This window comes from Parasteatoda tepidariorum, chromosome 8, assembly GCF_982258835.1.
Source record: "Parasteatoda tepidariorum strain Cologne lab strain chromosome 8, Ptep-v5.0, whole genome shotgun sequence".
Taxonomy (NCBI): Eukaryota; Metazoa; Arthropoda; class Arachnida; order Araneae; family Theridiidae; genus Parasteatoda; species Parasteatoda tepidariorum.
Window position 1 is genome coordinate 15,177,824 of NC_141762.1, and position 12,322 is coordinate 15,190,145.

A 12,322-nucleotide genomic window follows, 5' to 3' on the forward strand; every position below is an offset into this window, starting at 1 on the left:
TCCGTTAAAGTTGATGGCTATTGCGGCATCGTCCATTGTATCCCCTTGAAACTTGTGTATAGTACCCGCATACCCAACCATAATTGGAAAATCTCCTTTGGAGTTTCTTTGAATTATTACCGTGCTGTTGTCTGCGACATTTTTACATTCGATGCAATCCTTTTCTTCATTGAAGCGCTCAAATATCAGAGACGTACCATTTGAAACTGTGGAAACTCCATTTTGGAGAAGGAAAACATGACATCCTGACTTTACGTCCACATATGCGTTACCCGAATGGGTTTTAGATTTTCGCCACAAGCGCAGTCGTGGACCTTTTACCAACTGCGTCAAATAAAAATTGTTGTACGTTTCTACGGAGGATTTCAAGTAGGCCAGAGCTCGTGTGCATTTCGCCAATAGTGTCGTGTCGATATTTTCCACCACTGGATAATGAGTCACTAGAAATGTAAAGAGTCCAGTCTCATCCTCTTTGTCTACAAATGACCTCAAATTTTCAATAATTTCCTCATACTCTTTTTCAAAACGCTTGCTTTGCATTAAATCGATGCGTTTGGTTTCAGATTTGACACCCGCCGTAAACATGTTGTGTATAGACCTTACGGGTCGCAGTTGATTGGGGTCACCCATCATGATGCACAACACGGGATCCAGGCGCTTAAAAAAGTACTCAAATATCCATTCCACCAACCAAAATGCAACCATACCCACTTCATCAATCACCACAATTTTCGGCTCGAATGGACAGTTGAATTCCTCGAGGAGGCAAGCGCTTTTCTTTAAACACTCTTCTGTATCAGCTTCCTCAACCAATTCCTTCTCCAAAGTGTTCAAGACGGATCCTTTGCCTCAATTTAATCTCATGGCGGAATGAATCGTGCTTCCATTCATTCGACTCGCCACTCTTGCCGTAGGAGCCATGAGTAATTGAGGAATTTTGATAAAATCCAAACAAGTCATGACGGTATAGGATTTCCCTGTGCCCGGTCCACCCGCCACAATGACTTTCAAATTTTTAGGTTTTTTAAGCCATTCATCCACCAACAAAGGAAACTCTTGTTGGCTTTCAGTGAGCATTTCAACATGTTTGTGATACCCGACTCCATAAGCGGGGTGGTTCCATTGGTCAGTCATGGATGCCCCGATTGCAATTTGAAATGCGCGACACTCGTCTTGATGGATTCTGAAACACGAGAAGAATATTTAATGCTAGCTTGTGAAAGAGTTGCAGTTTCGTACTTGATGGACTTGTATGCTTTGTACGTGGCCAAAGATGCTGTACGCGTTCCGTCGGTTCCAATCAAATCAGTGGTGACACTCGGTGTGGAAAAGGTGATCCCTCCAGACAAATGGTTAAAATGTATTTTGTGGACGCGCTACCAACGACAAGATCCGCAGGCAAGTTTGGAATGGTGCGTTTCTAGACCAGGCACGGCTGCGTTTTACTACTCGGTGGGAGAAGAAGGATCGTTGCTGATGCCTCGTAACGGTGATTTAAATACGATACAAATTCACCCAGACACTGTCAAAACAGTATCGGGACAGTCTGACCGTTTTTGCAAAAATCCAGTGCTTTTACTGTTGAACAAGGAATCTCAATGACATGAATGATATTGCATGAACAAGATTTTTCTTTTAAAGGCATCAGAGTAAAAAAAAAAATTTTTTTTTTTTTTACCTAATGTTTTGTATTTCTTCTTCCATATGTGCATCATCGGAAGGAAATTCAATAGCTGGTGTGATTGGATCCAAAAACACCATATTGGGGCATGGTTTTATTGCAGATTCTTGAAATACAATCATGTTTTGGATTGTCCCACCAATTTTGTATTTATCATCTCCAAAAGTTGTTCTGCTCCTAATAGTAATTTGACAAATGGCTAAAAAAGATCCCATCTTTGTTAAACTCGCTTCCAGAGGTTTTTTGAAGGCGTGTTTTAAATCTTTACCATTAAAAACTCTCAATTTAGTCACACACCAATTTCGTTCAAAGTCTAACGGTACGTTTCTCGACAAATGTGCTTCATAACACGTGTGACACAATGCTGGATCGCAGTAATCCATAAATAATCGAGCACCATCATGTAATTTTTGAGTTGGATTTTTTCTCATGGCATCTCCAATGACTTGTAATGGGTAACAGTCGCGAGCCACAAAAGACGTGTGTCCTTCCGATTCTTTTGTTTTATCATATGTAAAACATCCCACGAGAATAACCTTATGCATCATACATGGTTTGATAATGTTGCGAGTAAATGTCTTTTCATTACTGCTGGTATGACCCTTGGAAAATAAAACGCCGTTTTCTTTATGAAGTTTATACGCCTCATTTTCATTTAGCTTATTTTCCCAATCAGGTGTTATGAGGTTTAACGCTCCGCTGTCTGTTTCGAGATCCTGAATGGCTTTGGCGAGTGCAGGAACTGCGAGTGTATGTTTAACAATGTAAGAATATTCCATCTTGATTAAAGATGATTAAAAAAAGATCCATTTTGAAAACTCTCTAAACTCTCTGATTTGAAAACTCTCTGAAACTCTTTTTTTTTTTTTACGCAACCATTTCTTCTTCGACAGGCTTATCGTTACTGGTAGAGGGTTTAGAGGTGCCAGAACTAGTCGGCTCTGAGAAATAGCCAATTTCCCCAATGTTTGGATGTTTTTTTCCAGTCATCAGTTCAAACGTTAACGCAGACAACCGCTGTTTAATCACATCATCATAAGGCAAACTTTCGATGAATTTGTTATTTTCCAAATCGCCCGTCGCTCTGTTTGTCAATAAAACCTTTTTACCATTAGCCAATTCTACATAATTTCCATAACGCCGTACCACAGACAACCAGTGTCGATAACGCAAATAAATTGCAGCTTTAGAGTCGGGAAATTGTACTTCTACTCCTTTCATCGTATCATTTTTACTAATTTGGATTCGTTTATTTGGAATTTGATTATTTTCATTTTCAATGCCTGCTAAGGGTCGTTTCCTGGCTAGACGCAAAGCTTCCCAAACTTCATTACTCGTATGCCAAAGGCTGTCCTGGCCAAATAGGAACATTTTTCCGTCAGTGTTGATTTTAACTTGACCATCTTGCGTTGTAATTTGTATACCCTGTGCTACATTCTTCACCTCACCTCCTATTTTCTCACCAATAGCCATGTAGGTTTGATCATCCATATCGTCTTTATTTGATTCAATTTCTTCAAATATCGGAGACAATACCTCCGATGAATATGGACTTGAAACAGGGGCATTCTGGGGACAAATTGGACCAATCAATTCAGTATCACTGTCCACATCCATTTGACGCAAACTGTTGACAAAAGGATCGACCCAATCGTTTAGCAACTCTCGACTAGGGTTTGAATTTTTGTCCGAGTCTGAATAATCTTCCTCATTCATTTCTTGATTGTTTCATTTAAAAAAAACAAAGAATATGTCGAGTCTAAACGCAATTTTACATCAAACACCTTGGATACCCTACAATGACACCTTTTATCACTCTCGAATGATTTTAACCTTTCCAAAAAATGTCATTTTCACAGCACAGTTGCTGTCCCACGTTCAATCCTTGCCCGTTTATAAACAGTATCCCCATGCCGAACGTTTCGAAGCGAAATGGTTGCAAAATGTGGATTGGAAGCAGAGTATGATTGTCTTTGATGACAATTCTCACGTAGTGATGGCTCCAGAGCCAGTGAGGGATTTAATTCAATTGGATCGTCGTTTGCAATACAAGGAGGCTGCTGACGGTATATTTGGTTCTTTTCGACCCATGTTTCTTAAGAAGCAATGGCTTTGGATTCTCGGATTGGTATTGGGTTGGATTCTGGTCAATGTATTCTCAACTGTCGCGAAACGGACCCCTTATCGCTTGGTGCTGTCGAATCCACCTACACGTTCGTAGAGGACTTTTTCAACCGCAAGGAAATGCACGACCTATGGTTGGGTTGGATCCATAGACCTTGCAAGAAATCCACCTCGTTTGTAAATACGGCCCGCTCCGCTTCTTTGTAGTAGGCTGGAACTGTGACGGTGTTTTGGTAGAGTGTTTGCGCTCGCTCAAAAGACTCTAGAGAATATTGGGGTGTCGATAGTGCCGTCAACAGACGATTGCGATCAAAATTGTCAAAAATTGTATTTTGAATGTACTTTTGAGGAAATGTGTGTTTTGTGTAATAATCCTTTAACCAGAAAAAGGTCACCCAAAACGAATCAATCAAATCTGAATCTCCTTGCGTCACCTCCCGATAACGTAAATATTTTTTCATTTTTTCAATAAAATTAGCTATTGCAAAGGGTGGATCTTGATCCTCGTCGGAAATCAAACCCTGCGTTATATAAGGTGCGTTGATGGGAGTAATGCCCACCAGAGCGGGGATAAAATCATTTCCAAACAAAAAAGAGCACGTTTCCAGCTGTTTTGGAGAGTAGGGTAACCATTCATGGACGAGTTGTGTGAAAGGGTAGTATTTACCATACCGATAAATTTGAATCGTTTCGTAGCGATTCAAACGCATTAAAGCAATGACAAATACATCTTGGTCTTCGCTCGCAACGATTGGATTTTTGCAGTGTAGCGCTTCGGCCATGTGAAACAATTTATGCTCTCCCTCGCCGGGAACGTTGCATCCACTGAGGACGACGTGAAGCTCACGTGCTTTGAAAAACTCAAAGTGTTTCAAACGCTCTTTGAAGAAATCCTGAATTTGTAGAGAGATTTTGTTGGTTCCAAACAAGGCGGCTCGGTATTTGGCTTTTCCGCTAGCGATTGAATGGTTATCCTTTCTGGTTCTCCGTGCACGTTGAGTGGGCCATTTCATGGGTACGCCATCTCCATCAAACGAGAGTATCAACGTAATTTTGTCTGTAGAGCCATAATACAGAAATTCATTTAAATGCGTGACCAATTTGTGCCACGCTAAACGACACATTTCTTTAAATAATTTCTCTTCGTCAGTCTCCAAGGCCAACGAGATGGCCACATGTAATAGGGATTGCACATCATATAAAATGGAATCGAAATACTTTGGTTGAGTGGGTGGCTCTTGATCAGGTTCGTGCAGCTTGTTGATTAACGCACAAAAGTTGTTGATGCCCATCATACAAAAACATGTGTTGGCGAGAGGCTCGCTTTTAAAACACAACCTCAAAAAAAAAAATTTTTTTTTTTTTTTTTTTTACAATGTCCTGACTTAGAGCGAGAGCAAGTGTTGTATAATGTTTACAATGTCCTAGCTAATTTCCATATTCATCCATCTCGTCTAGCAATTCTTGCTCGTTATATTTTTCGTGTTGAAAAACAAATGTATTTGAATCCGTTTTAAATCCTTTGGTAGATATCATCATCACTCTTCGTAGGTTCGGTCTTTCGCTACACAATAAAATCATTTGTGCAATGGGTTCGCCAGTTTTGATGTGCGCCGATTCATTACCAACATTTCGCAAAACAACTTTAACGCTTCCTCTATATCCAGTATCAATAACACCAGCATCCACTTTTAATTTTCGTTTGGTCACCACCGATGACTTATCCTTCAACAATCCAATTTTGAAATTGGGTAGAGAAAAAACCACAAAAGTATCAATAATTACTTGCTGACCTGGCTCAATATCGACATCCATTGGAGAATACAAATCAACACCGGGTGACAATTCATCAGACGTTATTGGCAATACTGCTGATTCATTCAGCAAGAGGAAATCTAAATTTAAATGAGCCATGTTCTGATCTATGTGTGATTTGGAAAAGTTGTAGGAGTTTATGATTTGGAAAAACTCAACTGCTGCTTTTAAAGAAAGGTTTAAAAAAAAAAAAAATTTTTTTTTTTTTTTTTTTTTTTTTATAACGTTGACTTGGCTTAGAAGGCAGTATCTAAATTCTTTAAGACTCCCCAAAAATTTTGAGGAGCCGATATCATTGAATCTTGTCTAGGCTATATAATCTACTCCATTATGCAAATTTTGATAATTTCTATAGCACGTGTGTGCTTTAAAGTTAATAACATGCTATATTTAAATTGCGTAATTAAAAATTAATTACAAAATTAAATAAGAATAAAAAAAGTTTAAGTTAAGGAAAAATTTAATTTATAACAAACATATAAACATTTATAAAAACATATAATGAAAACTTACATTGTAAAGAATTAGATAATTTTAATGAAGGGTTGAGGAACGCGTCCTCTCTCCACGCGAGTCAGTTTGGAAGTGAGTGAGTATGAGGGGGTTTACAACCGGTTATGCTGGCTGGATTTACCTCACTTCAGTTTGTTTTGGAGTGGTCAGGAGGGTTGTCGAGGTACATACTTGGGGACTGGGTGTTTGCCGAGGCACACCACAGTACTCCCCCCTTAGTACCAAAGGTACGAAACAGTCTATAAAAGTCTATAGAGTGATTACAAGTATCGAGGGTTAAACTGGACTTTTCTTCCAGAACGAGTCGTAACCGGTAAAGAGTCACCTTGCTCACATTGAACTTGTGGAGTTGAAACTGCTGGCGTTGGAACTCTTTCTTCTAGTACGGGGTCTGTTGAGTCTATGTTTAAAAGAAAGGCTGGTTTTAGCCGGTCAATGCTTATGGTGGCTTCCTTCCCATTTTTCTTAATCGTGAAATGTTTTTCAGTTCTATGGAGAACTTCAAAAGGTCCATCATAAGGTGATGACAGCGCAGGTTTCAAGGTATCGATTCTTACGAACACATGGGAGCAGGTTTCTAAAGCTGGATGTACGAAGCATGACGATTTTGAATGGCAGGACGCAGGTGTAGGTTTTAGAGTTCTGAAGGTTTCTCTAAGTTTCGAAAGATAAGCTGAAGGATCACTTGGAGCATCGGGAGGCGGTTCAAAGAACTCTCCAGGTAAGACGACAGTTTGTCCATAAACCATCTCAACACAAGATGCATTGAGATCCTCTTTGAAGCAAGTTCGCAGTCCTAGTAAAACTACTGGTAAAGATTCAGTCCATTTGGTGTTGTGGCACCGAAGAGCTTGTTTCAGAGAACGGTGGAACCGTTCAACCATACCGTTTGAAGAAGGATGGTAAGGGGTTGTGCGGATTCGCTGTATTCCAAACATAGACTTCAGGCAGGAGAAGAGGTGGGATTGAAATTGTCGGCCTTGGTCTGTAGTCAAGATGGCAGGAACTCCAAACCGAGATACCCAATGAGCGACGAAGGCCTTGGATACTGTTTCCGCTGAGACGTCACTGAGAGGGATGGCCTCCGGCCACCTAGTGTAACGATCAACACACGTCAGCAAATAGTTAAAGCCATCAGAGGGTGGAAGAGGTCCAACTAAGTCGATATGCACGTGCTGGAATCTCTCAGAAGGTAGGTTGAAAGGCTGTAATGGACTTTAACAGTGTGTCTTTGTACCTTATTTCGTTGGCAAGATAGGCAGGAACGAGTCCATTCTGTTACGTCTTTCAACATGGACGGCCATATGAATCGATCTTGCACTAGACGCTTGGTAGCGCGTATACCAGGGTGTGACAAGTTGTAGCAGAATACTTCATGGCGAAGTTTCTTGGGTATATAAGGACGAACTTTTTCCTTACTGACATCGCAGAAGATTTCTATATTATTTCCCATTTTAAAAGGTTTTAAGTCTATTGATAAGTTATTAGAAGAGATTAACATTTTGAGTTCCTCATCAGTCTTTTGACAATCGGCTAAGTTCTTTAAGTCAGTTGTAGAAAGGTTAATTGCGTTTATTCTAGAAAGAGCATCTGCAACAGTGTTATCCGAACCGGAAATGTGTCTGATGTCTGTGCTGAATTGTGCGTTGAAGTCTAACTGCCGAAGTTGGCGTGGAGAACAAGATTCGGATTTTTTATTGAAGGCGAATATTAAAGGGCGATGATCAGTAAATATGATAAACTGTCGGGCTTCTAAAATATACCTAAAGTGCTTTATAGTACTGTAAATGGCTAATAATTCCCTATCATAAGTGCTGTAGTTTTTTTCTGTTGTCGTTAATTTACGGGAATGGAATGCTATAGGGCGGATGCCAGATGGTGTGTGGGATTGTAACACAGAGCCTATGGCTGAATCAGACGCATCCACCATTATTGATAAATTATGATTAGGGGAAAAATATGACAAAGTAGCACAATTGGCTAAGTTAAGTTTACATTTATTAAATGCTTCCACTGCGACATCATTCCAAGGAATCAAAGTTTTATCATTTTTCTTGGAGTTTTTCAAAAAATCGTGTAATGGGGCTTGGGTTTGAGCTGCATTTGGTAAAAATCGCCGGTAAAAATTAATCATTGCTAAAAATCTGCGAAGCTCTGCAATATTTTTTGGTTGGGGATAGTCAGTGATCGTTTTTACCTTTTCGGGTAAAGGCTTAACACCTGATGGTGTAATTAAGCACCCTAAAAATGAAACTTGCGGTTTACCGAGAACACATTTTGAAGGGTTAAGTTTTAACCCGTGTTCTTCAAGCCTAGTGAAAATTTGTCTTAAATGTTCTCTGTGTTCATCTGCATTTTTGGATGCAATAAACAAATCGTCAAAATATGGGATACAAAAATTAAACCCTGTCAAAACTTGATGTATATACCTTTGAAAAGTTTGACCAGCGTTTCTCAAGCCAAAGGGCATATATACATATTCAAAGAGGCCAAATGGCGTTGTAACAGCTGTTTTTGGAATATCCCCAGGAAAAACAGGAATTTGGTGGTACGCTCGGGTTAAATCTAGAGTTGAAAATATTGTCATGCCCTCAAATTGCTGTGTACAATCTTGGATATGCGGAACGGGATATCTGTCGGGGACGGTTATTGCATTAACACGACGATAATCTTCACATGGTCTCCAATCGCCATTTGCTTTCTTTACCATGTGAAGCGGACTAGCCCAGGGGCTTTTTGATGGGCGAATAATTCCCTGTTCTAACAAATACTCAAATTCTTTCTTTGCTGCCTTAAGAATATCGGGAGAGAGTCTTCTGGGTTTCGCATAAACGGGTTGTCCGAGAGTCTCAATATGGTGATAAACCAGCGATTCGGAATTTAGTTTATTTACTATTGAAGGGTTTGTCAACGATGGAAATTCATTTAAAATTTGCTGAAAGGGTGAGTCATTTAGAACTGGAGTAATTTCTATAATTTGAGTTGATTTATTTGAGGTGAAACCAGTTGACTTTAAATTAGTTAATTTATCAATTAAACAGTTGTTACGAACATCGACCAATAAATTAAAATGATTTAAAAAATCAACTCCAATGATTGCCTGAGTTACATCGGCTATAATAAAGTTCCAAGAAAATTTCCTGCGTAAATTTAAACTAAGATTTATTAATTTAGTACCATATGTTTGGATTTTAGAACCATTTGCAGCATATAGGACCAAAGATTCTGGATAATTAGCCTTTGAACAAAATTTTGGAATGACTGAAACATCTGCTCCTGTGTCTATCAAAAATTTTAATTTCGTAGAGGGATCGGCCAAATAAATACGATCAATATGGCGTTCGCCACTCATGGCCTGGAGTGGCTGCCCTGTTGGTTTCCCGAATTTTGAAAAGTACATGGGGGTTTGCATTTTCTAGCTCTATCTCCAAAGTTAGTGTGATAAAAACACATGTTATTCTGCGGTTCACGGTAATAATTTTGTCTAGAACGGGACCTACTATGATTTCTATTACCCCGATAGGTATTAGTTCGCTCACGTCCTTGTCTGTTTTGCTGAGCTTCCTGAAAACTAGTTTTTAGTTCATTAATTTGTTTAGTAAGTTCAGAAATTTGATCATAAAGTGTAGGATTAGCGCTAGTTACAACTGATTCAGTAGAATTTATTTGGATAGGGCTAGCGAGTTCAATAATCTTATCGGCCATTGCAGCTAACTGAGTTAAATTTTCGTTTGACGCAGCAAGAATAGCTTGTATATTTTGAGGCAATCTGGCTAACCACAGCGATTTAAGAATGTTTTCGCTAAGATGAGATCCTGCTAGTTCTCGCATTCGAGCTAACAAATAGGAAGGGCGTTGATCACCTAACTCTAGTCCTTGCAAAAGTGTTCTGATTTTAGAAGCTTCACTCTCTGAAAAAATACTAATTAAGCGATTTTTTAAAGCTGAATATTTGTCTGCAGCAGGAGGGTTTAAAACTAAATCCTGAACAGAGTTAAGTATATCAGATTCAATGGCCGCTACAACGTGATGAAATTTGGTAGCGTCGGTAGAAATTTGAGAAATTGAAAATTGCGATTCCAACTGTGCAAACCATAACACTGGATTGTTTTTCCAGAACGGAGGTGGTTTAATTGCAACGCGAGAAATTTGAGAAGGTTGAATGTTAACTAAAGCTCCTTCATTCACCACGTCTCCTGGCTGTTCGTTTTCCGGCATTTTTGGACAAAAAAAAATTCAAAACAATAAATAGAATAAAGGTAAAATATTTATAAATTAATTTTAAAGCATTCCTTACGCTATATACACACTAATCCACGAGATAAAAAAAAAAAACGCGCACAGTACTACCACAGAATCAGACACAAACACGTGGGTATAACATACAAAATTTTGAACATAAAAAAGAATATGAATAAAATTAAAATAAACATATTGCTAATAGATTTAAATTCATTATATTGCAAGGAAAGTTGCGATTAAATAAAGAATCAACTTAAAGTTTAAGTCCGGGTCTACCAATTATAGCACGTGTGTGCTTTAAAGTTAATAACATGCTATATTTAAATTGCGTAATTAAAAATTAATTACAAAATTAAATAAGAATAAAAAAAGTTTAAGTTAAGGAAAAATTTAATTTATAACAAACATATAAACATTTATAAAAACATATAATGAAAACTTACATTGTAAAGAATTAGATAATTTTAATGAAGGGTTGAGGAACGCGTCCTCTCTCCACGCGAGTCAGTTTGGAAGTGAGTGAGTATGAGGGGGTTTACAACCGGTTATGCTGGCTGGATTTACCTCACTTCAGTTTGTTTTGGAGTGGTCAGGAGGGTTGTCGAGGTACATACTTGGGGACTGGGTGTTTGCCGAGGCACACCACAATTTCCTTCGAAATGGGAAGCAAAATCTTCCATATAAGGTTGTTTGCCCGATTTCTCATAATAATAGCCGAATCCATTCATACCTCGTTCTGTTTCGGTGGAAATCCTTTTTACTCTTTGTAAGATTGGTCTTTGACAAAAAAGTAAAATCATTTGCGCAATGGGTTCGCCAGTTTTGATATGCGCTGATTCATCCCCGACATTTCGCAATGCAACTTTAACGCTTCCTCTGTATGCAGTATCAATAACGCCACTATCCACTTTTAATTTTCGTTTGGTCACCACAGATCGCTTATCCTTCAATAATCCAATTTTCGAATCGAGCATGGCAAAAATTACACCAGTATCAATAATTACTTGCTCACCTGGCTCAATATCGACATCCACTGGAGAATACAAATCAACTCCGGGGGACGATTCGTCAGACGTTGTTGGCATTATAGCTGATTCAGTCAACAAGAAAAATTCCAAATCTAAATGAGCCATGTTTCAATGTATGTGTGATTGGAGTTGTGAACCCGGTAAGACTCAGCGCTCAGCCTTTAACCACAACGTAAAAAAAAAAAAAAAAAAAAAAATTTTTTTTTTTTTTTTTTACGTTGTTGTTAAAGGTTAATACGTTTGGTTAATACGTTTGCTTTGAGATTTGAGGTTCCTCATTTAGAACTCCAGAAAAATTCTGAGTATCTGATATCATCGAGTGAGTCTTATCTAGGCTAATATAATCTACTCCATTATACAAAATTTGATTGTCTTCAGCGAAATCATTGAGAACTTGATTGAGAACTGAATCGAAATCTTCCATATAAGGTTGCTTGTCCGATTCGGTAAGGTTGCTTGTCCGCTCAATATCGACATCCATTGGAGAATACAAATCAACTCCGGGTGACAATTCATCAGGCGGTGTTGGCATTACTGCTGCTTCTAAATCTAAATGAGCCATGTTTCAATGTATGTGTGACGGGAGTTTTGAATCGACAAAGCTCAACGACTGCTTTTAAACAAACTCATTAAAAAAAAAAATTTTTTTTTTTTTTTTTTGAAATAACAATTTGGTGAACCAAGAATCTGAAATCATGTTGATTCTATATATTATGTTATTTTTCGCCATGTATACATTCCATTGTTTAATGGCACGCAATTTTCTTGAATATTACACGGCTCGCGCACATCCATTTCATTGGAATTTGCATCGTTGGAATCAAGATGTCACATTCCTCGTTGATAAATTGGTTTAAACAACTCTTGTTTGGGTGCAACCATGGAAAAGAAATCCCTCCACCCTGTGAACTCGCCGAAT

At 38.5% G+C, this 12,322-nt stretch overlaps 2 protein-coding genes across 2 annotated transcripts; both read right to left on the bottom strand.

Annotated features, from left to right (window-relative positions):
• Window positions 1–9,481: 9,481 nt before the first annotated feature.
• LOC122273929 (uncharacterized) lies at window positions 9,482–10,351 on the bottom strand. The gene has a single exon (XM_043057898.3). The coding sequence runs from the start codon at window positions 10,349–10,351 to the stop codon at window positions 9,482–9,484; it is 870 nt and encodes a 289-aa protein (XP_042913832.3).
• A 584-nt stretch (window positions 10,352–10,935) lies between these two features.
• Window positions 10,936–11,508, bottom strand: LOC147805751 (uncharacterized). The gene has a single exon (XM_087149461.1). The coding sequence runs from the start codon at window positions 11,506–11,508 to the stop codon at window positions 10,936–10,938; it is 573 nt and encodes a 190-aa protein (XP_087005587.1).
• Window positions 11,509–12,322: the final 814 nt, after the last annotated feature.

Coding starts and splice junctions, on each gene's coding strand:
- LOC147805751 (XM_087149461.1), bottom strand. CDS start 11,508: ATGGCTCATTTAGATTTGGAATTTTTCTTGTTGACTGAATCAGCTATA.
- LOC122273929 (XM_043057898.3), bottom strand. CDS start 10,351: ATGCCGGAAAACGAACAGCCAGGAGACGTGGTGAATGAAGGAGCTTTA.